The 27,889-nt window shown below is 37.9% G+C and overlaps 3 protein-coding genes across 5 annotated transcripts; 2 read left to right on the top strand and 1 right to left on the bottom strand.

Moving 5' to 3' along the window:
- Window positions 1-1,462: 1,462 nt before the first annotated feature.
- LOC103987634 (stromal 70 kDa heat shock-related protein, chloroplastic-like) lies at window positions 1,463-8,016 on the top strand. The gene is made up of 8 exons (XM_009405988.3): window positions 1,463-2,144; window positions 2,874-3,126; window positions 3,240-3,319; window positions 5,184-5,326; window positions 5,435-5,533; window positions 5,841-6,030; window positions 6,694-7,092; window positions 7,307-8,016. Exons 1-8 carry the CDS (start codon window positions 1,605-1,607, stop codon window positions 7,709-7,711), a joined length of 2,109 nt encoding a protein of 702 aa, XP_009404263.2. The 5' UTR covers window positions 1,463-1,604; the 3' UTR covers window positions 7,712-8,016.
- A 700-nt stretch (window positions 8,017-8,716) lies between these two features.
- Window positions 8,717-18,763, top strand: LOC103987633 (AUGMIN subunit 6). 2 transcript variants are annotated; one of them, XM_065187081.1, is made up of 13 exons: window positions 8,717-9,010; window positions 9,109-9,165; window positions 9,261-9,355; window positions 10,610-10,760; window positions 11,941-12,069; window positions 12,202-12,361; window positions 14,069-14,129; window positions 14,204-14,438; window positions 16,530-16,655; window positions 17,112-17,267; window positions 17,366-17,609; window positions 17,760-18,227; window positions 18,397-18,763. In XM_065187081.1, the coding sequence occupies exons 1-13, from the start codon at window positions 8,804-8,806 to the stop codon at window positions 18,435-18,437; spliced, it is 2,130 nt and encodes a 709-aa protein (XP_065043153.1). In that variant the 5' UTR covers window positions 8,717-8,803; the 3' UTR covers window positions 18,438-18,763. The 2 variants fall into 2 exon arrangements, with proteins under 2 accessions (XP_065043153.1, XP_065043154.1); XM_065187082.1 differs by having other exon boundaries at window positions 8,725-9,010; window positions 11,944-12,069.
- A 138-nt stretch (window positions 18,764-18,901) lies between these two features.
- Window positions 18,902-26,765, bottom strand: LOC135676187 (uncharacterized). 2 transcript variants are annotated; one of them, XM_065187083.1, is made up of 13 exons: window positions 26,540-26,765; window positions 26,191-26,300; window positions 25,979-26,091; window positions 25,241-25,270; window positions 25,020-25,162; window positions 24,245-24,421; window positions 24,034-24,097; window positions 23,825-23,932; window positions 23,228-23,381; window positions 21,747-21,836; window positions 19,997-20,052; window positions 19,628-19,685; window positions 18,902-19,449 (listed from the first exon to the last, which is right to left on the bottom strand). In XM_065187083.1, the coding sequence occupies exons 2-13, from the start codon at window positions 26,270-26,272 to the stop codon at window positions 19,145-19,147; spliced, it is 1,380 nt and encodes a 459-aa protein (XP_065043155.1). In that variant the 5' UTR covers window positions 26,273-26,300; window positions 26,540-26,765; the 3' UTR covers window positions 18,902-19,144. The 2 variants fall into 2 exon arrangements, with proteins under 2 accessions (XP_065043155.1, XP_065043156.1); XM_065187084.1 differs by having other exon boundaries at window positions 18,902-19,440.
- Between the last annotated feature and the right edge of the window lie 1,124 nt (window positions 26,766-27,889).

Raw genomic sequence — 27,889 nt, 5'->3', positions numbered from 1 at the left:
ATCTTAATTTCCCTTATGAAATGCAAATAGTATATTGTTAGATAATTTTCTTTATGATTTTATATTAAGTTATCAACATATTCTCCCTGCATACTAGTGCCTTCAGTGGCACTTTAAGAAATTAACCATTTCAAAAGAAAACATTTTAACACAGAAGAGATCGACGGCCTCTGATCGTTTAGCTAACCAATCCAGAATAGTTTTTCTTTTGCTATTTGTTGAGCTGTTCAATATAGCCTTCAAGTGACTTCAAGTGAGGAACATTAAAGCATAAGCATTACTGAATTCCATGTGCTGCTTCTCTTCGTTCCGTGTTCTCAAATATATCAAGGCTTTGTCGGATCCACTAGGCGTGCAAATTCACGTGGTGTACGTTGATGGGAGACTGGACGAACATGGGAACGCTCCGATGCTGTCTTCTGATGACTTCGATCCCAAGGATCCTGACGTCCCTGATTCAGTGCCAAGCACCTCAGTCCCTGGTCTCCTTGCTGTGTAGGACCGGCAATTATTTCGATGACAAGCACCATAACATTATCGACACCTGTTCAGATCGCATGCATAGCTGGGTAGTGCCACTACTGATTCTGCCACCACCACCCATTAAGGTGATCGGTCCCATATCATTTCAACATTGTTGCTTTCTGCTTGTAATCAATCAAAGTCTGTCACCTGAAACCACACATAGAATGTGTGATTTACAGCTCTATTAATCGTAGGTAGGTGTAAGACACTCATATATTTTGATTTTTTTTTTTTTTTTTTTTGTGTCTTCTTGCAATGAGTATCTCAACTTTGTACTCCTCTTTCAGTGATCGCCACTAGCTAGACCATCCCATGCCATGCGATGATGAAGATGATAGCAACCCGGAAAGTCAGGTTAGATTATCACGTGTATGTAAAATGTATACACACATTGATGTTAAAATATATATATATATATATATATATATATATATATATATATATATATATTCTGCTATTTGTTTCTATGAATTATTGAATTCAATCACCTTGTAGATTATTGTTCAATGAAATTCGCTTTTACTAGAATCGACAGCCTTTTACATGAAGTTCATAATTCTATTATCTTAGATTCATAAAAGCGATACTTTTAGTTATATCTTTTTAATTTTGCCCCCAACAGAGAAACAACTGGGAGACTCTGTACTGCGAATATGCCACGCAAAAGATGCATGGTGGTTGTACAAACAAATCACAAACTCTACCTTCATCAGCTGTTGGCAATTAAATTTCTTCATATTAACAAAATAAAAGGGACATGTTGTGAGTATTTATTTGTTTGGGGTATTCATGTGATCGAAGCCAGTCGTGTCTGCAATAATATTTCATGCGCTTAAGCTACACTGGCCAGTATTTGTTGCGACCTCGAGATTTCCGTTGTCGCCTTCCTACCACACTGAACCTTTTCGACCTTCCCAGGACATTCCAGAACCGGCCACGTGCCTCCACCAACCGCCCATTAAACCCCTCGACTCCACCTCTGCTCGCCTTATCCCCTGGCCGAAGTCGAAAACCAGAACAGAGCTCTGCCTCCGTCTTCGTCGTCTAATTTGGGCTACGGTTTCTTCCGTCGATCGTCGATGGCGTTTTCCGCCCAAATACACGCTCTCGGCTCCCCCACCGCCGCCGCCACCTTTCCTTCCACTAAGAAGCCCTTCTCCTCCTCTGCTTTCCTCTTCTTCGGTCCGAACGACGTCAAAGAAGCCCGCCTCAGCATGCGGAGGAGCAGCCGTCGCCGCGGCGGCCACGCTCCTCTCCGCGTGGTGTGCGAAAAGGTGGTGGGGATCGACCTGGGAACCACCAACTCGGCCGTGGCCGCGATGGAGGGCGGGAAGCCCACGATCGTGACTAATGCCGAGGGCCAGCGGACGACGCCATCCGTGGTGGCGTACACCAAGAACGGGGACCGGCTTGTGGGTCAGATCGCCAAGCGTCAGGCGGTCGTGAACCCGGAGAACACCTTCTTCTCGGTGAAGCGATTCATCGGGCGGAAGATGTCAGAGGTGGATGAGGAGTCGAAGCAAGTCTCCTATCGCGTGGTGAGGGATGAGAACGGGAATGTAAAGCTTGATTGCCCTGCCATTGGCAAACAGTTCGCAGCTGAAGAGATATCAGCTCAGGTATATTTTGTTAGTCTTATTCCTCCTCTGGCTTCTGTTAAGCCATCAGTCTACATTCGCATTAAGATATACAACTCGGTTGATCCATTGCTGGATCCTGTAATTGGCATGAGTTTTACTCTTTCTTTGTATTGATCGATATGCCGTTGGTTTTGCTTCGTCTCATACTATCTATTATGAACTTGCTCCAGTCCAGTGATTGGCTTCTAGGTAAGTTCCTCCGTCCTACATATCCTTTCCTTTGAACTCCAACTGATAGATTGGAGTTTTATTCTCTTTGTTGTTATGATTGGAGCGCGTAGCATTGTTTCATTGCTACATGCACTCCTGAAGCGTCTTATCTGTATTTTGTTTCTAGTTTTGTTGCATAAAGTTGTCTATTGTTACATGTTTACTACTCTATCAAATTGACAGTATTGTTACTTATGGTCTTTGGAGACAGAACAGTCACATTTAAATTCGTAATGTAAAGCTTTCTTATTGGAAATAAGTGGGAATTATAACAAATAGCATATACGTCTCATTTTGATGTCAGAAACCTTGGCATTATCAAAATTTGTAGTTGTCTACTGTGTATGCATTTACACGTTTTTTCTATCAGAAACTAGCCTTAGTTCTTTCTCGTTCAAGTTGGCAATCTTAGTTTTGCTAGTTTGTATGGCTTAATAACAGTGCTACGTATGCGTTGCTTTAATGGTCCGATGTTGAAAGCAATTTTGTGCTTTTCAGGTCTTGAGAAAGCTTGTGGATGATGCATCTAAATTTTTAAATGACAAGGTTACCAAAGCCGTGATTACAGTGCCTGCATACTTTAACGACTCTCAAAGGACAGCAACAAAAGATGCTGGGCGTATTGCTGGTCTGGATGTCCTTCGTATCATCAATGAGCCAACAGCTGCATCATTGGCATATGGATTTGAGAAGAAAAATAATGAAACAATTCTAGTGTTCGACTTGGGAGGTGGAACTTTTGATGTTTCAGGTATTTTTTTTCTTTGGTTTACTACTGGTCAAAATGATTTTGGTTCTCTTTTTTGTAATGTGCAGATAAGTTAGCTCATATCAGTTAGTGATCTCTGTAATATCATCTTACAGTTCTTGAGGTTGGTGATGGTGTGTTTGAGGTGCTCTCTACATCTGGAGATACCCATCTCGGTGGTGATGACTTTGACAAGGTATGGCATATTTCTTTCTAAGGAACCTCAATTATCTGTGTAGGAAGCCTTTTTATGAGCTTGATTTATCACATATAACTACTCGGTCTCGCTTACTGGATGGATGGTTTTTATCTAATCTGTTTCACTAGATTCACAAACTACTTATCACGTAGAATGTCGTGGATTGAAAAATATTTGTTCATTATATTGAAATTGCAATGATCGAGCAGAAAAAAACTGCGTTGATACTTTCTTATTATTTATGCAATTATAGTAATATCCATTAAGCTTCCCATTCAGGTGGTCGTTTCAATCAAAATTGTGAAGCAAATAGTTCATTTTAGCCCTTGTGGTTTTAATCATGGATCACTTAAGTCCTTATGGTTTACTCGTGTCTAAAATAATCCATACGTTTTAAAAAGTATAGCATATAAGTCCCTCCTGTCAAGTTTGAGTTAACAGACGTTAGAGTCTGCTTACGTGACATGTTGACTCACAATAAATAATTAATATAATGACATATGTAATTTAAGTTTAAAAAAATATTAAGGTTCATTTTAGTCTTTGTGGTTTTGGCCATGGAGCACTTAAGTCCGTATGATTTATTCGTATCTAAAATAATTATTATATTTTAAAGAACGTAGCATAAGCTCCTCTCGTCAAGTCTGAGTTAACAGATATTAGAGTTTGCTTACGTGGCATGTTGACTCATAATAAATCATTAATATAATATCATGTGTAATTTAAGTTTAAAAAATGATTAAGGTCCATCTTTTCGAGGAAGAGGAAGCGATGGAGACCGTAGCGGTGGACGAAGGCGGAGAAACAGAGGTAGTAAAGGCCAGAGGTAGAGGTGAGGGAGAGTTGGACCACAACATTGTAGGCACGACGGGTGAGGACGTAGGAGAGGACAAAGTGAGAAGTGGTGGGGACGAAGACGCGTAGGAGGACGAAGAGGGACCAAGAAACCATTGCGTGCCTAGCGTCGAATTGGTCAACGCTCATCCATCTGAGGTGGGACCAGAAGCTCTTGAGCTCGTCATCATCGCAGGAGAGGTTACATGCGTACGTCGCCTGCTAGGCAGCAGCGGCTTGATGCTATTGCTAGTGGTCGTTTCCACGACGACGCATTCTTTCGCCATTGATGATGGTCTCAGTTTTTTTTTTAACTTAAATTATATTTGTCATTATATTAATGGTTTATTGTGAGTCAGTATGTCACGTAAGTAGATTTTAATGTCTGTTAACTTAGACTTGAGGAGAGAGGCTTATATGTTATGTTTTTTAAAATATAGGGGTTATTTTAGACACGAATAAATCATAAAGACTTAAATGATTCATAGTCAAAATCGTAGGGGCTAAAATGGACCTTAATAATTTTTTAAACTTAAATTATATGTGTCATTATATTAATGGTTTATTGTGAGTCAGCATGTCATATAAATAGACTCTAAAGTCTGTTAACTCAAACTTGATGGGAGAAGCTTATATGTTCTGTTTTTGAAAATATATGAGTTATTTTAGACATGAGTAAATTACAATGGCTTAAGTGGTCCATAACCAAAACAACAGGAACTAAGATGGACCTTAACCCATTAAAGTTTGTTGATTCTGTAGGTTTCATTTAATGTTCTTGAAAATATTTCTTTACTGATTGTTTTCTTTTACACAAGTGCAGCCTCTATTAAGGCCTTTTTTCTTCAATCTCTTTTCATCAATGGAAGAGTTTCAAACAAGTTGATGCGTCTATCTTCTACTCTATGCAAATGTTTTCTTGTTCTGTGTTACATGTGTTCTCTTTCCTAGTCAGTGCATATGTTTTCTCGATAGTCTTGTGCTCTCTGCAATTGAGTTTTATACAACTTACTTATGTTTTGAACAGAGAATTGTTGACTGGCTTGCTGCAAACTTTAAGAGAGATGAAGGTATTGATCTTTTGAAAGACAAACAGGCCCTTCAAAGACTCACTGAAACAGCAGAGAAGGCCAAGATGGAATTGTCTACCTTGACTCAGACAAATATCAGGTTAGGTTCTTCTACTATCAAGTTTGCATTTGCAATATCATTCTTCTGAGTATCTCTTTCCTTTTTACTTGAGGTTTTGTATGACTCACATATTTGCTTTTCTTACAGTTTACCATTTATTACTGCAACTGCTGATGGCCCCAAACATATAGAGGGTACACTTACAAGAGCAAAATTTGAGGAATTGTGTTCCGACCTTCTTGATAGGTATCATCTACATATCCATGTTTGGATGAGGTTAACTGATTGAGATATTTAATTTCAAACCAATATTGTAACATGCTGGTTGTCATTCCCCTCGTGCCTTTATTTTCTCCTAATACTAATTTACTAATATAATTGTTCTATTGTTTTAAACTGATTTTGCTTGACAGTAATTACTTTCCAGGTCACAATTTATAAGTGTCATCAGCATAAATGTTGTACTTGGTCTTTTTCAGCATGCTCTAGGTTGTGATTTTGTACTTATATTTTTTTATTTCCCCCCTTCCAAATTGCTACTTGGAATTATCAGGCTTAGGACTCCTGTGGACAATGCCCTGAAAGATGCAAAACTTTCATTCAAGGACTTAGATGAAGTAATTCTTGTTGGTGGATCAACTCGAATGCCAGCAGTTCAGGAGCTTGTTCGGAATATGACAGGAAAAGAACCTAATGTTACTGTCAATCCAGATGAGGTTGTCGCTCTTGGTGCTGCTGTCCAGGTTTGTCTTTCATACTTTGGTCATTTTACTTCTGCAATTCATCTTTATTTAAAGAGAAATGTGCCTAATAGATTAGCGATTATGTTTTGTACTCAACTTGAAATCTTTAGAGATGTTCCTTCTGAGTGTAGCTCTTTTCTGCCTCTTGATTCACTTTTACTAAGAATTCAACACCTAGGTTGGCATACAATGTGTTCCCATGAAGCCTTCTCAGCTTGATTCGTACTATATCATTGACACCATATTGAGAGATACAGGCTCTGTTGACAATGTTACTCTGCTTGAAGTCGGCATAACTAATGCTGGTTGAATAAGAAAAAGAGTCAATGTAAGAAATGTTAGTGAGGATTACTGTCCTAAGACTGAAGAGACTTGTCATTCACTTTGATGTCTGATATGCTCCATTAGGTATATAATTTTGACTGTTCAAGAAATTCATCTTTTTAATCTGCTAATGAAGAGAAAGAAGGCGTGATGTTTTACATATTTAATTAATGATGTTTTACATGTTTAATCACCTTCATAAGGTAATGGAATTTCAAAGGCTATGTTTAGCATTGACTCTGAAGGAAAATATACATGTGTGAAGTAGGAGGTCACACCAACTACAGATCTTTATTTGGAGAAGGCTATGCTCAACTTTGTATTGTTTGCTTACTGCAGGCAGGGGTATTGGCTGGCGATGTCAGTGATATTGTTCTTCTAGATGTTACACCGCTGTCTCTTGGTCTGGAGACATTGGGTGGGGTGATGACAAAGATCATTCCCAGGAACACAACATTGCCAACAGCCAAATCAGAAGTCTTTTCTACAGCAGCTGATGGACAGACCAGTGTCGAGATAAATGTTCTTCAGGGCGAAAGAGAGTTTGTGAGGGACAATAAATCACTTGGCAGCTTCCGTCTTGATGGTATCCCACCTGCCCCACGTGGGGTCCCACAGATCGAAGTCAAGTTTGACATTGATGCCAATGGCATTCTTTCTGTTACTGCTGTGGACAAGGGCACTGGGAAGAAACAAGACATCACGATTACCGGGGCTAGTACTTTGCCCAGTGATGAGGTATGCTCATTGTTCACCGCTTCAGGCAGAAATTAGCTTTTACTGCATGGTGACAATATCTAATCCACCAACTGCATATTTAAGATAGGAAATTTGTTCTCTGCCTTCGTGTCTTGGAACCGTTTCATTGTTTTATAGAAATAATTCTGAAACTTAAATGCAAAAGTTTATTCTATTCTGTCTGTATGGATCTGATGTACCTTGTATCGATCAGGTGGTGAGAATGGTCAAGGAAGCTGAGAAGTATGCCAAAGAGGACAAGGAGAAAAGGGAAGCCATCGATACTAAGAACCAATCTGAATCTGTGATCTACCAGACCGAAAAACAACTGAAGGAGCTTGGAGATAAAGTGCCTGCTTCTGTCAAGGAAAAGGTGGAGGCAAAGCTCAAGGAGCTTAAAGATGCTGTTGCCGGTGGATCGACCCAGAGCATGAAGGATGCCATGGCTACCCTGAACCAGGAGGTGATGCAGCTTGGGCAGTCACTTTACAACCAACCACCAGGTGCTGCTGGAGCTGGACCTGCTTCTGCGGATGGTGCTGGATCTTCTGCAGAATCACCTGGCAAGGGTCCCGACAACGGTGATGTGATTGATGCAGATTTTACTGACAGCAAGTGAGGCCGCACCTCCAGTAAATATATTGGTGAGCAGGACTTCCACAAAATGTGCATAGAGTAAGGTGTTTCCGCAGGTCAGGTGGGGATTCAGACACAGGACTAGGGAATTAGGCCTGTATGGAACTTAATCCCACCTTTCCTTGTATGTTAATTATAGAATGAGGTACATAAAATAGGGTAAAGCTCCCAAAAGGCAATTATTTGTGCATCAAGATTTTGTAGGAAACTAATTTTGATCATTAGTCGATCATGGATCTGTAAGAGACGACTAGTGAAAAAAGTGTGATAAAGATTCCCATCCGCAAATCTTCTCCGTCTGGCCATTCAAGGTTCCTGGTAAATCTGGGCTCCCATTTTCTCTTTCTGCTCAATTTAGAAAGCAGTTTGTACATTTATTGGATTGGATCTCCTCTTCTCTATTTAACGTTCTTGTTGAGAGTTACATATAAAATACATAACTACTATACTCATTTCGTTTGTGATCTTATTGTTGATTCCATAAATGTTGGGTAGGTATGCAAGTAAAAAATCGTAATTACTCCTGACAAAAGGATTACATTACAATTTCTCAGTCATTATTGTCGTTTGTTATGACCTGAAGAGAACTGGAGTTATGCCCAAATAAAAGAAAATTTATTTGGATTATATGAAATAAAAATGCTGCGGTCAGTGTCAGCGAAGGGCCCGCAGCCGGCGGTGACCGCACCGGTGGTCGCGGTGTCATGCTCTTAAAATTCGAACGGACCAATCCGCTCCTTCCCTTGCCGTGGGTCCCGCATGATCGAGGTAACCTGAGGTTTGCTTATTTCCTTCCCATCACTCCGCTCTTTTGCGCTCTCCGACGTTTGTCGATTACTGCTTGAACTTTTCCGTATTTGTCATTTTCACCTCTGCGGACGCTGCGGAAGTTCTCATTTACCCCCTCATGTTTCTTATTATTACCGTAGTTAAATATATGAATACTTTATTTTGATGGAATGTCGGCTTTTCTCTAGGGTAAATACGTAATTTCATGCGTTGAGGGCTTTCACTTCACCTACACCAAAAACAAAAGCCCATCAAGATCTTGGAGCGAGGCGATCTCCAAGAGGCAATGGCGACGGAACGAGAGAAGGAGAGGGAGGCGGAGCTCGAGAGCGCAATGTACACCAACTGCCTCCTCCTAGGTCTCGACCCGGCCATCATCGGCGGCGGTGGGAGCCCGAGGGTGGGTCATTTCCGCCACTCCAACCCGCGCTTGGGCGAGCAGCTGCTCTACTTCCTCCTCTCCGCCCTCCGTGGCCCCGCCCAGTCCGCTAAGGCAACCAAATCACCCTCTCCCTCGTCGCGCTGGTTCTTGATTATGGACAAATCTGCTCTGGTGGGTTTGTGCTAATCGTGACTTTCTTGATTTCTCAGGATTTCGATAAGGTCTGGCCGATCTTCGATTCCGCACAGTCCCGAGAATTCCGAAAGGTCGGTTGTTGATGTCTATTTCGTGCGGATCTTTATAATGTCTCGCTGTTGTACTAATTTTGCGGATGATTTTGTTTCTTGCCCTGGTGTTGAAGATTGTACAAGGGATAATAAGCGAGCTAGAGTCGCAAGGGGCTCTACCGAGGAGTAATTCTAGGGTTTCCTCCCTCGCAACTTGTTGTGGACCGAGGTCAGTGTTCTTCTCCCTTTATAAGGTTTTGCCTATTTGTCTCTGTGAAAAGACTGGAGGTAAGATTTGACCCTAATTAGTCTAGTGAGGTGTGTTTGAAATTCTTTTGAATTGTCATGGGGGGTGAACTTCTTTGATACATGTGACTTGGTGGTTGATTCATTGGACATGATTCTTGTTGTAGCTACCAGCCGCGGTGTTGTTGCAGGGGATGCCCAAGTTATGCCCTGTTTCCTTAAGATATCTTGCAAACCCGTATAGACTGTAGGAACTTCTTTGGTATGACACAGTTGTAGACATTATTAGGTGCACCATTCGTTGGTGTTATCGCGATACACAAACAAAAAGAAACTCCACCGTGGCATGCCACTTGCCAGCAAGTTTATCAGGACAAGAAAAGTTCCTGGTATGTTAGCTTCCGATGCAATGGTGCAGAACGACCATGGCAGGGTTTCTAGTTACAATGGAATTATGGAACATGTTAAAATGTTGCAAGTCGTGATGGATCAGTGTTGATCTGACACCAAAATGTTAGTAGTGACAACTGTGACAACCATTTCTCCAATTCAAAAGACCTAATATAAAGAACTACATAAAGAACCGATACTCAAGCTATATACATGCATCTCGAGATGACATGGCATCAGCGTCTTTCGAGGTCCTGTGCTTGAGCTAGAAGAGCCTGGAACAGGATGATCCACTACTGCTCCAAACAGGGTTCTTTGTCCCTGTTTCTGGTTCAAATGGAACCTTTTCTTGGCAAGTTACAGTCAAATCTTGGTCGACTTTAACATGAGCCTGATTTGGGTCCGAGTTAACTCAGATCTGCTTCATAATATATCATAAGGAAGTTTGCTTGCAGGATGCTCTCATGCTTAAATTGCAAACTTATTATTATCAATTTATGTATTGATTTACCCTGTAAAAACAATAAATAGTGTTGTTCACTGACATGGAATGCCTTACAAGGATGGTTCTGATAATATGAAAAACATTATTTGTTGTCTCTAATCATAGTTTTTACTTGTCACTTTAGCACAATGTTAGCTATTTTAATTTCTTCTTGCAATTGCTATTTTCTTGTTTGCTGTTATTTTTTGAAATACTTCTGACTTACTGCTTACTGTTATAACTGCCTATCTAGCTATATATTTTGTATGCAAACATCTATTTTCAGTAAAATGAAATGTAGTTCTGCAGCAAGCGCGAATGGTATGTGAAAAACATCTGAAATATTTCTGAACTTGAGTGCAGATTTGTTGAGCTTTTGTGGCAACTTTCTGTGCATGCCTTACGGGAGGTTCATAAGCGAACATTTGCTGCTGATGTGGCTTCTAACCCATTGCCAGCTTCACTGACGGATGTTTCATACCTACATGCTGCTGCATTACTTCCTGTGACTAAGGTGATCAAGCAATTTCATGTCTTCTGCTGCTCCATAATATCTGGTTCAGTAGGTTTACCTTACTATTTAGAACTTTTTTTTTTTAAACTACTATCCAAGTCAGCCAATTATTAGAACGCAACATGCAGTCGTCATTAATTGTGCTAAAACTTGGCATGTGGCAACATGAAAATAAAGAAAATAATAATTGAAAATGGATTGCAAAGCAAATCTGAAGTTTTTTTCATTCGTGACTGCTGAAATTCTAGAAGAACTTAACACTTATCTCTTGACGGTAATTGTATCAGGCTGCCTCCTGTTGTGGATCAATTATTGTCGTCTGCTTCGCATAATGTCTGTTGTCAGACTCAGTAGGGATCAGAAGAGCTCTAGTAAATAAACATTAGGAGGATGGCATATGAGTTGATGAAATGATAAAGTCCCTGACCATTGTTTTTTGCATTTTCTTATCATATTATCTTTCTCAAGGAACCACACTAAAGGTGGAAGTTGGCGACCATTTCTCTAAATGGAGAGAAAATATATATGAAATTTTGAAACAATTACTTGGCTCCAATGGTTTCCATATCTTTTGTTCACCCAAGTGATATGTGCTAATACTAAAGTTGTTAATTCCTTTATCTTGATATACCTTCTTAACTTGCATACTATTTTTTCCCTTTTTTCTTTGCTCTTGTTAGATAATAGGTCTTCTCTCTCTTTTTAAATCTATATGCTTTACTTCATACCCATCCTTTGTCCTCCTACCGAGCTGTTTTGTTGTGATTTCATGTTCGTAATTTTGTGCATGTACTTGTCATTCTTAGACAGACTGAGTTGTTCATTGTTGTCCTGACTTCTAACCAATTTGTCAAGGATGATTACTTCTGTGCACCTCATATTAGCCACTAAGACCGTGTCTCAATGTGTCTTCTCTTGAATGGCAGGTATGCTCCAACGTGTCTTCTCTTGAATGACAGGTTTGGGCTACTTTCTACTCGGTCATAACTTTTCGCTGTAGGGCGCCCTGTGCCCATGCATGCTTTGAAAAACTTGGTTTGGTCCTACAAGACTTGATGTCTCTAGTCCTATATTGGTGGCTATGGATTGCTATATCCTCTATACTTAAGTTTGTCTAACAGTATAATATATTTCCTCACTGTAATTTCTCTTATTTTGTTGATGATTTTTTTATGCTAAGCAGGCTAGAATAGCTCTTGAGCGAAGGAGATTCCTAAAAAATGCTAACATTGCTGTTCATAGGCAAGCTGCATGGTCAAACTTAGCTCATGAGATGACAGCTGAGTTCCGTGGTCTATGTGCTGAAGAGGTAGAAGATGCCTTCTATGTGTTCTTTAAATGTGCATACGTTCTCCAATTTGCTCTTCTATCTTCCATTTTTCTGTTTTCTAAGAAATATTGTTGACTTTCCTTTTTGATGTGTCAAATTTGCTTCGTCCAGGCCTACTTGCAGCAAGAGTTAGAAAAGCTCCAGGATATGAAAAACAAAGCTAAGTTGGAAGGGGACATGTGGGATGATCGTATCTCCAGTTCTTCCAATCAGAACTCCCACTTGGTTTCCAAGGCTACTCGCCTTTGGGAGTCACTATTAGCTCGGCAGAGTAATTTCTAATCACTATCTCCCATTTGGTGCTTATACCTTAGATTTAAGCATGATAGATTTCTTTTGGTTATTTTTGCAAAGGAAGTTTTTCTCCGTTAACATTGTAATATATTGATTCGCTTTGGTTTAACACAATGTTGAATGGGTGCTGCTCTTACTGATGTCCTTTAATGATTTTCTGGAATAAAGTTAGAATAATTTTTTAAAATTCATACATTAGCTGAAGATTTTTCAGTTTTGTAACCTTCTTCTAGCTTAAATTTCAAACATTTGTTTGCTGAAATATAAATCACATTTTTTCTGTTGTGGTATTGGATTGTATTTATTGAATATAGAACCATTAAATTTCTAAAGATATATCAGACAACTTGCAGCATATATTTATTGAATATAGGACCATTAAATTTCTAAAGATATATTAGATAACCTGCAGCATAGAATGCCATATCAGACATGAACAGTAGAGTTTCATGTATCAGCTTTACCACTTTTGTGATACCCAAACCTTTTTCATTTGCTAATTCCGGTGAAGTCACTAGGCGCCCGGGTGCTCGGCTAGGCGCCTAAGCGAGGCAAGGCGAGGCCCGAGTGCTCGTCTATGCCTATTGGTCTCGGCAGGTGTCTTCACTCAGGCATGGCCTAGGCGCTTGGTAGGTCAGGCACCTACCTGGTTCAGCTCAGGCCAGGTCGAGCTTGATTCGAACCAAACACGAGACAATTGGTTTAATTGAACCAGTTATCTCTCCTTTTCTTCTCCTCTCTCCTACCTCTACCCCATTCACCGCAGCCCCCCGTCTCCCTCCTGCCCTCATCGTAGCCCTCCCTCTTCCCTAATCGCTCTTCCCTCTGCTCCTCACTCTTCGCCTTTTCCTGCTGCCTTCTTCCCTGTTCACCGCTGCTAGTTCATTGTTGTTTGTCAATTTAAACTTTGATCAGCTGCCTGCTTTGTTGTTTGTCTATGTTTGAGAGCGCAGCCGCTACCTTCATTGCTTAGTGAATCAGTAGTAAAATGTCGATTATTATTTCTATTGCTGTTGTTTGATGTGTTATTTTAGTTTTAGTTTATTTTTATTAATTATGATATATAAAATTTAAATTATAATATTTGGGAGCGTCACGTTTCGCTTGGGCAAACGCCTAGCACCTTGGGTATTTTGGGACTATGGTGCTTTTTGGCGCCTAACGCTTTTGACTATACTAGCTAATATCCGAAACCAAATTGAGATTCAGATTTTTGTTTGTGTTGGATAGTTCATTCTCATGCCCTTGGGAGCAATTTCATTGGCAGATGCAGTGCTTTTTGCCGACTTCTCCATGTGCTCAAATATGGTGTTGTTTATTGGGATATTTAATGCTTGCTTTTCAAATCAGAGAACCCTAGCATCATCATTTATTAACCATGGGCAATACATCCATCATTAACTTTTTTAGAACTTGTCGAGTTTTGGACAGTTTTATATGCTATATGAAACTAATCTGTTATTGCATCAATGTTCTTTGTTTCTTTTAATTTTGTCCTGATACGACCACCTCACATGTGATCCTAATGTTGGTGGTTTTGCCTTTTTTTTCACTTTGTTAGTTGGTCATTGCCATTCTGAATATAATTCTCTGGTTGTCTTCATGGAATACTCTTATTTTATTTGTTTTCACATATATAATTCTTTTCTTTGCTAGAGATTGTAAATATTTTTCTAATGTACAGGCCAACATGAAGTTCTAGCTTCTGGCCCAATTGAGGATCTCATAGCTCATCGAGAGCATAGGTGAAGCTCTACAAATCCTTTCTAGTCATTGTTCTTTGTTTAACATTGCTTTAGAATTTGTTATGTTGAACCAGGTACCGCATTTCTGGGTCGTCTTTGCTTGCAGCCATGGATCTAAATTCACATACCTCTTCTCCTGGGTTAGATACTCGGGAAAAAAGAGACTCATCTCAGTTCCAAGAGCAAAGTGATGATCTTTCTAGGATGGATGATCAAGGTGGAGGAGTTTATCCTACTGTTGATGTAGCTGAAATTCTTAGACGTTGGACTCATGCTTTACAACGTATACATAAGCAGTCGCTTAATTTGGTAGGTTTATATTTGTTGTAGACACTGAGTTGCAGTATGGTTCTGACAGTCAAAGTTATCCACTAGTTGGCATGGTCTTTTGAAATTTCTAAATGATTACAAGTTTGTTTGACATGTATCAAATAATTTTTCTGGATCCTGAATCTTTGTTCTGCTTTCTTTTCATTATGAACCAACTACTAATCACATCATGTTATCTATTTTGACATTTATGTATTTTATCATTTCGATCTTTTTCTTATTATTTTGGTTATGTCATTTAATGTATCATGTATCTTGGACATTGTGTCATCAAATATCATCCCATGAGATTTGAATAAACATAAATAAATTTTCTTGAGAATTATCTCTTTGTATACAAAGAATAAATACAATTATATTCACACTGGTCATACATAATATTTGTTGAGTATATGTAGAAATGAACTTGTGCAAAAGAGACAAAACTTAGAGATGACAAATTCTTGAACTAGAGGTGATGACGAGTTGGGTCAGTCACGCTGAGATGGGTTATAGTAGGGACATGTAAGGCTGATGTGAATCGAGCCAATTTTCTAGTGGGTTTAGATTTCTAAATGAGGATTGAGGACCCAAACTATATAGCTATATGGTCAGAGTGGTTGATCATATTTGGTTTTGCATGTCAGAAGGGGATTCAAGAAGATATAATTAAAACATTGCTATAAGCAAAATGTATGCTTGACCTTAACATAGCCAACCAGCCAACAGGTCAAGAGTTCTCGACCAGGCTCTGAACTATGTTCATGACAAGTTATCCTAAACAGTCCGGTGGGTTTGGTTTGACTTGGTGCATGTGATTAGAAATTGATGCCTCTACTTAAAGCAGCTGTTCTGTGCTGTAGATCTATGTTCCGTTACATTTAGTTAAGATATATCATAAATCTGGATACAGAGCAACCCTGCTTTTCCAAATAACTGCATCTTGAAAAGTAACTTGATATACAGTCATTCTCCTTTGAAGTTATAGAATTCTGTTAGCCAGCAGCATATACTTCAGCAAATCCACACTGGCTATATTGGTGACCACCGGGATGCCTGGTGTGGAACCTTATATAATTAGTCCATGGTTGCTGTGGCACATAAGTGCTCATTACTTTAGTTCACACAGATTATACTTGTTAAGTAATGTTTAATGCTTTATTGATGAAAATTGTAAAATGTGGTAGTCATGCTGCATATTATGTTGCATATGGATATAGGGAAATTCATCCTCCGATGTTTCTTGAGTAGATACAGTTGCATTTCTATAATCCTAGTTTGCCTATTTGATGGGCATCTTGGAGTTGGATATACCTGATGAACACATTTCTTTAGAGCATCATTACCTCTATGGGAGTAATCAAGTTGTGGATTAGTTAGAATCAGATGCTGCTGGAACTATTAGTTATGTGTGGCATGAAGACACCCTAAGGCTTCTGTTAAATCTAAACTTGTGGATTCTTGTGGTTGCATTTTCTCAAGGAGAGGCAAGCAGTGTTTTGTTACAGAAAAGAAAACAAAAAATTAGGCAATTTTGTGTCAAGTTTCTTTGCAGAAATTTAAACCACATTTCAACAGGCAAATAACTTGCTGCACACCCACGTAATGGTATGTTCATGATCACGGTTGCCGTTTGTGACTGTATCAGTTTTCCCAGCTTGACTCGTCTCAATACCACAGTTTGATAAATTTTTTATGTATCAATTAAAATAATGTTTTAGCATTTGCAAGCTAATTAATGGTTGCAAGGACCAAAAGTAAGTTTTTTATATAGTGAAGTGGAAACTGTAAGAAAATTATATATTTATTTTGTAGGCAGCAAAATTTATCTATGATTTTCTATTCATTCAACTTCTGATGAATATCTTGACAGTTAATGCAGCTTTCTCTTTGAAAGTTGACATATTCTATAAATAGTTAACTTATTACCATAGTATTGTTCCTGTCAATGTCTCAAATGTTATTTAATGCTGTTGTTTTTTTGGGTGTCTGATAACATGTGTTTATTAAGAGAGTGACTTAATTCTTTATTTGTGATTTTTTTCCTGTTTGTTTATTTTGCTGATTGCTTTTCAACCTTTGCTGCTAAAGGTGAAAGCTAATGAAGGGGAGGGCCCGGAACTACTTCGTAGTGCATCTGACAGCAGTAGCAGTGGGCATGCGGAGTCACTGGCTGCAACTCTTGCAGAACATCGCCAACATTTAGTTAGCATACAGGTCTAGTGATACCGGGATAACACTAATCATTTAGGGGCTAGTCCTCTCTGTAAAATTTCAGACCTTTATCCCTTTACGTTTATGATAATCCTTTTGCATTTTGATTCTTATAATTATTGATCTGTTCTTATCTGAATTTTAAGTGAGCAATCTGGTTGGATTTATTTAAAGCATAATTGAATTTTGTTAAAAAAACTGTATTTTGCCATATTTTCAACCCTAACTTCACATTAATCCTTCAATTTCATCTACATTGGGTTCTCGGCCATGTGACACGTTTTCTTGTATGTGGTGTATGCCTCAGCTGTGATTAGGAAACATATCAATAGTTCTAATCACATTGTGGGCATTTCCTTTTGTGTAAAATCGTGCTTTTTTATTTTTATTTTCCTTTTCTCCTGGTGTTCTGGTTTTTTATTTTGCGCATGTCTTACATTAACTTATCCTGCTATTCAGGGACTTGTTGATCAACTAAAGGAAGTCATTCCAGCAATGCAGAAGTCAATTTCAGATCTCACTGAAGAAGTAAACAATATTTCTTCAACCATGGTAGATGGGTTTAGTGTGCAATCAAGCACAACTGTTCAGTACCAAAGTGCTGGAAGACAGTTGGTAGGAACTCCAGTTGTTTTAATGCTTTCATACATTTGAACTTTATATAATTTTTTTGCCTCTATGTACTTCTAATGAATTTGAAATTTTATTAACAGGAAAGGTTGACTGATGAAGTTGCTGAGATGACTTCTAAATTCTCCTCTGCTCAGATTGAGAAAGTCTCCGGTAGTCCAACTTTGAAACTCCCTCATTTATTCAATCTAACTCCAAATTCATTGGGGAAAGGCAACCAAGCACCAAAGCAGCATCCTGTAGGTAGTCAAACCAATCAGGAAACTTTGCCAGCCCCAAAAACAGTTTCACCTCCAGTTACAATTGATGAAGATGGTGAAGCACAAGGTCAGCGCCTTCAGCCATTACCCACTTGAGGCGATCTTCAGATGTTGAAAACCAACAGCTATTATCCAGTTTCTACTTTGTTTACATAATAAATAGAGATGAGCAAATTTTACTTGTCTATTCACTATTCCATGTGGTTTAATTTTTCAGAGACTGATGATTATTATGCTCACAACATTCGTCGTTCTGTTCGTGAAGCTGCACTATCAAGCTCATCAAGCAACTCAGAATTGTTGCAGGAAAGAAGCAGTGATGATGGTTCTGAACACTTCTTTATACCTCTATCAACAACAGATGCTGCTACTCAGAAAGAAATCGACTATGTTCCTAACTGGAGAAATCAACAACTGGTCTTCTCCTCGCCACCAGAAGTTCAGGCCCCGATGAACATGACAGATCTTTCCTGTAATGCCAATAGCCAGCAAAGCTTCATTCCAGATATGTTAAATAAATTGAATGGACTGAAGGAGAACAAAAACCTGGCCAGGCTGTTCCAACCATCCACTGAAAAAATACAAAGAACGCATCCTGAAGTTAACGACACTCTGGATCAAGTTTTCTCACCTCCATTGTTACTGGAATCATCATTCTTTCATGATGCATACGAGGACTTGCTCGGTATGGTTAATATTTCCAGGCATGTGTTGGTATATTTTTTCAAACTGCCTAGTGTGGGTGTTGATTTTGGTCGTCACTGTCCACTCTGTTGGCTGAGTGCATTGCTCATAGTTCTTGTTCCTGATTACTACACCGCTAACTGTGGCAACCTTTTTCTTTTCTTCTGCAGCACCATTATCTGAAACTGATGCTGCTCTCATGGAACACTAGAGTTCCATATCCACCATGGTGGTGGTATTATATGCAGCTGAAGAGAAAGGTTAGATGCAGCCGTCTTGGTCAGAGGGCCAACATCATACATTTGTTTGCGATGCGATGGTGACTAACTTAAGCAACTGAAGTGTAAGGGTTTCTAATTCGAGCTTGAATTGTGTGATGTAGTCTAATTTACATGCGATTTCACTGTTGTTGTTGGTTGTTTTGATGATGGTATCATTTTCTCTACCCGGTGTGTAGCAGCTGTAATTATGTTGTATCTTTTCCGACTTAACAAAATGTCCTTACCCTTCAATGGCTTGTTTTGGATTTGTGGGTCAGATCTTTGTTATCGTCATGGGTAAATATTGGTGGCATGTGGACTGCAAGTTATAATTCGGTATTTTGTGAATCAGGTTTTGTGCACAAGCAATCAGTTTGCCTACAAATGACTCATGGAGAATCCTCTGTAACCCATATGCAAATCAAAATTCTAATTGCATATAACTATCATAATTCTAATTGCATATAACTATTTTAACATTAATTTTACCTTCGAAATCACTATTCTAACATCTTTGTGCGATGCAATAGCACAAACAAATTCTCAAAGAATCCATAAGCCTTTATCTGATTAGCTCTTCAAATTCTAAAACACTCTTTTAAAAAATTCACCGACTCACCCATCCTTCACTGCAACTTTCTTGATGGCCATGCCTCCTTCATGGCAAAATCTTCTTGCTCTTTTTCTGCTTGAGCCTCTTGCTGTGCTCATCTGATGATTTTTCCTGTTTGAGAGGAGGCAAGACACTATTGACTTCAGATTCAGCTTGACTTAATACATGGGCTCCACTTGTTTCATCATCGTATTGGTCGCTAGTCTTCCTTTTCTTCTTGACTTTGCCAACTCTCTTCCTTTTAGATGCTTTCTCACCGCTAGAGATTGGCAATTCATCATTATCTACAGTTTCAGTATCATCCCATACTTGTAGATCAGCTTGTTGATCACAAGTATTGCCTTCGGAACCTGTTTAACAAGAATTTTGAGACGTTATCAAAAATTTGAAATAGGTCAATCAAGTTATATGTACTAATATCACATTCATTTCCAATGTGGATCTACCGAAGTATCAAGTTGTATAGAGCCATAGAGCATGTAAATGTGAATTTGGAGCGTCAAATCCAAATTGTTAAATAAGTAATACCTTCGTCTGAGAAATGTGAATCGATCACCACATTTGTTAGATGTTGCTTGAGGAAAACCTATTAAAAAAAGAAATATACTCAATGATAGGTTTATACAAACCAAAAAGAAAAGGTGAACTGTTTGCAAGCACAAGTTCTTGAACCTATGCATTCCTCTACAATATGCATCCAGTTACCCCAGTATAACCTATAAATTAATGGGCTTTACATGAAACATGAATCTAAACCAAGAGGAAGAACTAACTTGCAAAGCAGTACCAAACTTAATTTCCCTTCTTTAAAAATGTTCTATTATATGTAAGCCAATGGATACTGAAAATTTTGTTGAAGCAAGATCCATTTATGAACTGATAGTAGTTATAGCATACCGCAGATAGAAGTTGTCTCGTCTTTGCATCCCACACACGCAAATAGCTGTCCAATCCTATAAACCAATATCATCATTAAGCATGACCATATAAACCTATGACCAAAACACTAATGTATAATGTGGCGAGTAAAGAACTAAGGCTTCCACAAAAGCATAGTTTGGCATATTGCTTGTGAAGACATGACATATGAAATTAAAAATATTTCATGCTTAACTATAGTTTTACCAAAAAAAACTCATAGCAAGAATATATATTACAGTTTCAAACATGACAAGAAATTTCAGTCAAAGCTCTAGGACCAGCAAAATAAGAGAAAAAGATTCTCTTTCGTCTTCCACGTTCAAAATTATAGTTAACATTTAGTAAAAAGTAAACTTGAATTTGCAAGGTACAAGTCACCACAAACAAGTATCCCAAAGTATGGCAGTACACTTTTCAGAATGTATCATCTTTTTAAATTACCAACAAGAGAACTTCCAAAACAACACATTCAAATATTACAAATGATGTCCATCTGATGAGTCTATTGAGGTGGGAACTACCTAAAACTTGATGATGCTTACTGCTACCATTGATATATTTTCTTCAATAAAATCTGTCAACATGACATAGCTAGAAATGAGAATTTCACATTAGGCCTGTGGTGTACAGCCCCAATGGTTAATCCAATCAGATTGGGGATTGGGTCAAGGTCGATGTCGGACCCAGGGTTGGGTTATAATTGTTCAAAACTAATCAGGACCAGGACAAGAACAATATCACCTATCCCCATCCCCATCTCAAGCCTCCCCCATCCTTCTCCACGTATCTGACCGCACCAGAAAAGAAAACCCAGCAACTTCATATAAGTAATTTCCCTACTATCTTGTTAATATAATTAAAGAATATATCAATAGTAAAAAATGTATTCATAAGTTATGAGATAACAGCTACATCAATCTTTGTTGGGTCAGAGATGGTACTAAGTTTATGAACCCGAGTCAAAGATGAGGCAGGGTCAGGGGACATGGCTCAATCCAATTCAACTGGGTCGGGTTTGAACAGATTTGACAGGGAAACAGACATAATCACGGTTGAATTGGGGTACAATTTTCCAAAACTGATTTAAGTCCAAGACAAGAACAGATATCACCTAACCCAACCACAAGCCTGCCTGCACCATCCCATCTCACCCCAATGGAAAAAATGAACCCCCTACTATCTTGCAAATATAACTGAAGCATATGCCAATAATAATACATGTATTCTCATAGGAAATTCATGCAGTGGTAAGACAGCTAGTACCATTAATTTTTTGTGTGGGTCAGGGATGGTAATAAATTTATAAACCCGAGTCGAAGATGAGCAGGATGAGGGCCGTATGTTAGACATAACACTCTGGTTTTCATTAGAAACACAAACAGAAGGATGTTTATCTTTAACAGAGTTGATTGTAAAATAACTTCCAACAAACCATGAAAAGTGTGTCAAACATTGACCTTCAAGATGAAACAGTATGCACCCAGTGATTTCTCTTGAAATGGAGGATCGTTACTCAATAAATCAAAGAACAATAGAAAGCTTGAAAAGTTACATTAAATGAAAACCAGCAAATATATTAAATTTGGTATATCTGAGTTATAAACTAAAAACTTCCAACATCGAACTATTCTTTTTCCTTTTTTTCGAGGAAACAAAACACTATTTTGTGCCATGGTAGAAGTAAAGTTGACTGAATATGTTGAATTAACAGTATACAACTTCTTACCACAAGATGCTATCACAGGAAATTCTGGATGTCTCGCTATAGATCTGATGCTTCCAGAGCACTTACCAATAAAGCATCCCATCAATTTTCCTGAAAAGAAGGAAATCAACTGCCATCTAGTCAACATCAGGAGTTAGTTCTAAATATTAGTAACCCTGAATCACTTGAATCACCAGGGGCCAATTCATCATTGATAGAAGCTAATTATTAATTGTCTAACAGGTGATACAAATGTTAAACCATTACAAGAAAACTCAGATATTTCAAAATCAAAAGCATCAGAATAACGGTAAATACTACAATTCAAAAAACTAAAATGAATGGTACTACCCAATACTTTAACAACACTAGGAATTTGAATTGTTAAATAAGATTTTTCAGCTATAAGCATGTCCTAGCTTCAAGCTCACATTGGAAAAATCTACTCAGTTAATTAGATGAAATATTATTACTTGAACTGAGTTAATAACAGAAAATATAAGTTCCAAGTGAGTCAAGCTAGTTCCGTCTCTGATAATGAGCTCACTTCATTAACATTCTTTGAACCAAATCCTTAATCCAAGAGGACAGGTCACCAAAAATGTAAACATAAAGCATGAACTTCAAAGAAAAGACAGAAAGCATTACTGCACAAAAAACAGGAGGATGACTACTTACCGCACATAGTTAAGAATAGTTGAGCCAGTTCATTGACAATGGAAAGAAATTAGAACATCATGTAATCAACTGAGAAAACTATGTAATATAGAAGTTAGCATAATTTCCTTTATGCATACCATACCTGCAACACATGTCACATTCAAACCTTTAGTTTCCTTGTTGGAACTGACTATTCCTGGTTCTATATTCTTAATTCATGTTGAGTCTTAAACTTTTTTTATGATTTCATAAAGGCCTTCAACATCAGCTGATTGCTTCTAAAATTGCTTATTATGTAGCCACATATATTGTCTGACATAAAACTGGTTGAAAGAATTTTCTGTTCTCCTGAAAGTTTAACTCCAACAATTTGACCATAAAGGAATAACAAGTTGAGGTTCATCGGACAGCCCAAAAACTAAAAAGGTTTTATCGATGAAATAAAATAAGAAACCGAGATAATTTTGTCCATTATGGTAATAGGACTTAGTTTATTATGGGAGTAGGAACAAGTAGCTAGACATCTGATAAATGTCTATAAGAATCAAAGAGTCTTAGATATGAGATGATAACTAAACGGCAATCAGAGAAAGGATCTGATCAAGAAATTATATCCACAAAAAAAGAAAACAAAAGAGAAATAAACAAAACAGCTAAATATAATTAACAATGTAGTTGCACAGTGACCTTGTAGAACTATGACTTTCACCAGTTCACATACATGAAATTTCAAAATCATGAAATTATGATCATAAAAAACAACAAACAAAAGAGGATGAATGAATCAAGTAAATAAATTAAAGCATAGCCGCGTGGTGTACATGTAGAACTATGACTTTTACCTGTTCTCATATCAAATGAAGCAAGATCCCCAGAACCATTGCCTACATAGACTGTATAGCCATCTAGATCTTCACAAACCGCTTTAATTGGAGAATCTCTAAAGTCGACTGAAATTACAGGTCTCCTCTGTGCTGAAGTATCATAAAGACGAACCTATCACAAGATATAATTTTTAACAAATAAGAGAATAACAGCATACTGGTCATTAGAATCTCATGCGGACTGAGTAATTAGTTTACATCATTTTCTCAACTTCTAAAGCAATGGGTCAAGAACTATTAACCATATACAAAAGATTCATTAACCAGGATAGACCATATGGTCAAGAATATTTCAACATTAATCAATAAACAGAAGAAAACTGTTTATTAACTACAAGTTGATTAACACTCCAAATGTGCAAGCAGTATTTGTAAAAAAGTTTGGTCAGGCACTGTTATCATAAAATCAAACTTAAGACTTTCAAATGTAACCTCGATCTCATGGCAACAATTGCAAAAGTTGTCGAAAGATTTACAATAAAAGTTATACTCCCAACTATTAGCATTTTTTAGCTTGTAAGCTACAACTAGTAAACATATTTCATAGTGCCATACCTGATGATTGTTCGTGCCAGCCACAACTTTTCTATGGTCATCTTCACTCAGAAAAGTTGCAGCAGTAAACCAAGTTGGAGAGAATATACCAAGTCTATTAGAAGGAGGCTACAAAAGACAAAGAGCAAACCGATAGAATCTTCATAATCAAAATACAAATAGACCAGAAACTCTCATTAAATTGCACTAATAAGAATGAAGTGACTCACAGATTTTGCACTCCAGATCTTACTGCATTTTCCAAGATCCCACATGTTCAATTCAATGCCCTTCCTGAGAGAAAAGAACACACAAATTAAAGTACTAGGCCAAAATTAGGCAATATAACAACCTTTCAAATTTTTATTAAAGAGGCTGTCACCCATGAATATAATTGCAACAAACTCATATACGTTTCTTTAACAGCTTACAGAAACTTACCCTCCAAATAAGGCATAATTCTCACTTTTATCCACTGAAGAACATATTATTTTACCAGAAGAGCATACATTCCATGTAATATGAGAAGCAGTAGTTGAGTTTTCTGGTGCATCACTGACGGGAATGGACCTCAAGCAAGCATTACCCTTTTCCAGACAGGTAAGTAATGAAACTGACCTGAAAAACATAAGGATTGAATGAATATAAGAATGTGCATGCAATTCGAGATCACAACTAAAGTTTATAAGTAACAGTACCACCATGAACTAAATTTTACTCGATAGATGTACAGAATTTCCATTCTTGCATACAGATGCATGCATATGCAAAATCATTGTGAATATACGTCAGCTAGTTCTCCTCTCTTCTAGTTCTAATACAACTTTCTTTGTCCACAAAGCTTTGCTCTTGAATCACTAGATAAACCTTCGTATTAAGTTTCACTATCTATATACATTGGAACCTCAGGATGTCAAACACAGGAGTATGTGCTGAAAGCAAGAATAATCTATCTGAACTTTTTTATTCAATATCCTGCAGATACATATGCCTGCAGCAGTCTTTTAAACATGATAGTATCATAGGTTTGACCCTCTAAATGCCAATTGGGCAGGTGCTAAAATTTTAATTCAACCATCTGTGATACTCTTTCACATGAACAAGTTTCTACAGAATATATCTTAGGTACAGCAGATTGGTAAAATGTTCGGATACAAGTTCAAAAAAACTGCTACATCTGCTATGAGCTATGAACTATGGCATTTATTTATGTTACCTTGATGGAACATCAATTCCTTTAGTTTTGAAGAGATGCAATCCAACAACACGATCATCATTAAGAGAGCCATCCAGTGATAAGGGTTGATCGATCTTAGTGATGCCCAAAGCCTCTCCATTAATAGGATTTAGACACTCAACCTGGAATTCATAAAATTTCCCATGTTTCAACAACCTAGAAAAAGAGGGTTTTCTCTTGTTTCATATATGATAACTTACCAAACCATTCTTGCGAGCAACAGCCAAAAGCTGCAAAGAACAGCAAACAATTTACAAGTGTCATCTATAGAAGGTAGAAGAATATTTTACATGTCAAACTGTTATGAGATAAAAGATATAATTATACTAGAGTAACATATAAGAATTTCCAAACAAAGGAAAGAAAGGTGGAAACACATCTTTAGTGATTACATGCCAATCCAAGAATGTGAAATAGAATGTGACATTATAGTCAACAGAATTCGCAAATCCACAACAGGGTTCCAATGAATTACAAAACTTCCTTATAGGAATTGATTCTAGATCTCAAACTAATCATGAATAATCACATTAAAGTTCGTATAATACTTAGGAATGCTTGTCCACCGTAATCAAACTCTAAAATCTTTGAACATACACTTTTCTTTTGTAATGTTAAACCACCATATCTCCATTAATCATCCAAATTAAACTTTCAAGCTGGAAAGTGAAGGCACAAAATAGGTTTCTGCTTATTTAAGAAAGAAGAACATAACATGAATATTAGCTTCAAACTAGTGAAGCTTTCATTAATATTCAAGAGAAACTAATAAAATTGATTTCTGGTTTACTTCAAAACTACCAAGAAGCCATGAAGATCCAAAAGGAGACTAACATAAGCTTTGATTTGGTTGTTTACCTCCCATTAAGTAGTTAAGATTGTCATAGCATTCATTTATGTATAATAACTCATATCCAACAAAGAATGTGATAACAAACCGGATCAGTTTTGCGATCAGAATAAGAAGCAGCAAGAACACAAGATGAAGCATCTGGCTGCCCCCATGTTTCTACCACCTTTGGAATTCCAGTCTTTCCATGAGCTTCAACAACTGAAAACTCATTGCAATATCACATCATGAGTTGTAATTAAGAAATGCATGCCATGTAGGCCATTCAAGAAAGAGTAATGTTTAAGCAACAACGACCACCTTTTACAAGACCGAGCACGTCAGTCGTCAAGGCTCTCAAAGGTGGGCATCCGGGGCACTCCAATGCACTTGTCCGTGGCATCTTCTTGAAACCTTTTGGCGCCTCAAAACTTCACCGAAATTATAAATTTCACCAGTAAGTAAAAGCAAAACAATTAACCGATCAATAGAACACACAAGAATAACAAAGCAATTAAGGTGTAGGGGCTGCAAAATCTTGTGCTGTGGAATCTCCAAAGAGAGGTAGGTAGAAAAAGATCGATCAATGTCCCAAAGATTGCAAGTTTCAAACATACTTATGGGAAGGAGAAAAAAAAAGACAAAAGATCTATATCGCCGGCGACCATACCGATCTTTGGGAGGGATCTGGTACCGGATCTTGACAAGAGCCGAACTCGAGGGGAGAACGTAGGAGTCCGCTCGGTCAGAGATCAACAACTAGATTTGGCTGGTCTCAGGAGGCGTCCGGCCAGGGCGATCGACGCTCGCTCGGCGCCCCTTAACCAGCGGCATAAAGAAACACTGATGCCGGACGACGGGAGGGCTGACGGTTAGGGTTCTTGACTAACGGGTGCGACGCCGGACTGTGCTTTATATAGAAAGAGCACTAACGGGTGCGAGTCGGGCTTAAAATCTGATCTCGGTCCAATCGCGCATTGGTTCCATCCTCCTAACTAACGTTCGCCTCCCATCGTTGGAAGCTTTTAATAACAATACTCACTCAATTGAACATACTACTGATTTCTATATTTGGATGTCTTTTTACGATAATTTAAATATTATGATGTAATATTCATTCATGACAACATTGAGGGCTTAGCACGGGAGTGGTACACTAACTTAAAATTTCTCTGGATCGACTCCTTCACTCGACTTATAAAAGAGTTCGAACTCTACTTGAGAATATACACCCGAGACCATTAGCATTGATGTTGCCTAGACTCAAGCAAGGGGAGAAAGTGATACTCTCTGACTTTGTTGCTTGATTCTATCATGCCCCTAAATTTAATTCTTATTCATGAACCTAACTCAAAATTGATAATCTTATAATTCAACAAACAATCCAGGATCCAAACATAAATTTGAGGTCACTAAAAAAATATTCTAAGTCAAAATTTACCTCTACAATCCATAATTCATAAAACCCGTGCAGTTTATAATCATACATCATATCACTTAATGATTCATAAAATAAAAAACCAATTCTACTAAATCATAATCACATCATAAATCCATAGTTGTGGGAATCTACACAATCACAAAACCAACATACACCACATGTTTATATCATTACACAATTTAAACTTAGCATTCCCAACAATCTCGATATGAGAGGTACTTTTCAAACATTTACAAGATACATCAATCTAGATTTATCATTAATATTTTATTACATACAAAATGTATTTATAGATCAACCACTTTTCAACGATGAAAGATTTGGCCCAAAAATCTTCTAGCTTTTCACTGCCTTAACCCAATTTAAATATTTTAGCGAGCAACAAGCTATCCTAAAAAAATTATATAGCAACGAAGTGAGCATATAAGGCTCAGCAAGTAACTAACATATTCATGACAAAGAGAACAGTTTCAAACAAATATGGTTTCAAAATATAAGGCAATGATACAAGAGTTCAAAGATAGCCACTCGTCGAATACAAAATTATAATGTCGTATCGTTCGAAGCATATTTTGTTTA

Source organism: Musa acuminata, chromosome BXJ1-6 (assembly GCF_036884655.1).
Source record: "Musa acuminata AAA Group cultivar baxijiao chromosome BXJ1-6, Cavendish_Baxijiao_AAA, whole genome shotgun sequence".
Taxonomy (NCBI): domain Eukaryota; kingdom Viridiplantae; phylum Streptophyta; class Magnoliopsida; order Zingiberales; family Musaceae; genus Musa; species Musa acuminata.
The sequence above is the reverse complement of the archived record's forward strand: the minus strand, read 5'-3'. Positions and strand labels throughout refer to the sequence as shown.

Bases quoted from the DNA above. Each gene is read 5' to 3' on its own strand.
- LOC103987634 (XM_009405988.3), top strand. From the start codon at position 1,605: ATGGCGTTTTCCGCCCAAATACACGCTCTCGGCTCCCCCACCGCCGCC. The intron at 3,320-5,183 runs GTATGGCATATT...TGTTTTGAACAG, and splicing joins GTGGTGATGACTTTGACAAG to AGAATTGTTGACTGGCTTGC. The intron at 7,093-7,306 runs GTATGCTCATTG...TGTATCGATCAG, and splicing joins GTACTTTGCCCAGTGATGAG to GTGGTGAGAATGGTCAAGGA.
- LOC103987633 (XM_065187081.1), top strand. From the start codon at position 8,804: ATGGCGACGGAACGAGAGAAGGAGAGGGAGGCGGAGCTCGAGAGCGCA. The intron at 17,268-17,365 runs GTAGGAACTCCA...TTTTATTAACAG, and splicing joins AAAGTGCTGGAAGACAGTTG to GAAAGGTTGACTGATGAAGT. The intron at 18,228-18,396 runs GTATGGTTAATA...TTTCTTCTGCAG, and splicing joins TGCATACGAGGACTTGCTCG to CACCATTATCTGAAACTGAT.
- LOC135676187 (XM_065187083.1), bottom strand. From the start codon at position 26,272: ATGCCACGGACAAGTGCATTGGAGTGCCCCGGATGCCCACCTTTGAGA. The intron at 25,271-25,978 runs GTTTGTTATCAC...TGTTCTTTGCAG, and splicing joins CTGATCGCAAAACTGATCCG to CTTTTGGCTGTTGCTCGCAA. The intron at 25,163-25,240 runs GTAAGTTATCAT...TATGAATTCCAG, and splicing joins TTGCTCGCAAGAATGGTTTG to GTTGAGTGTCTAAATCCTAT.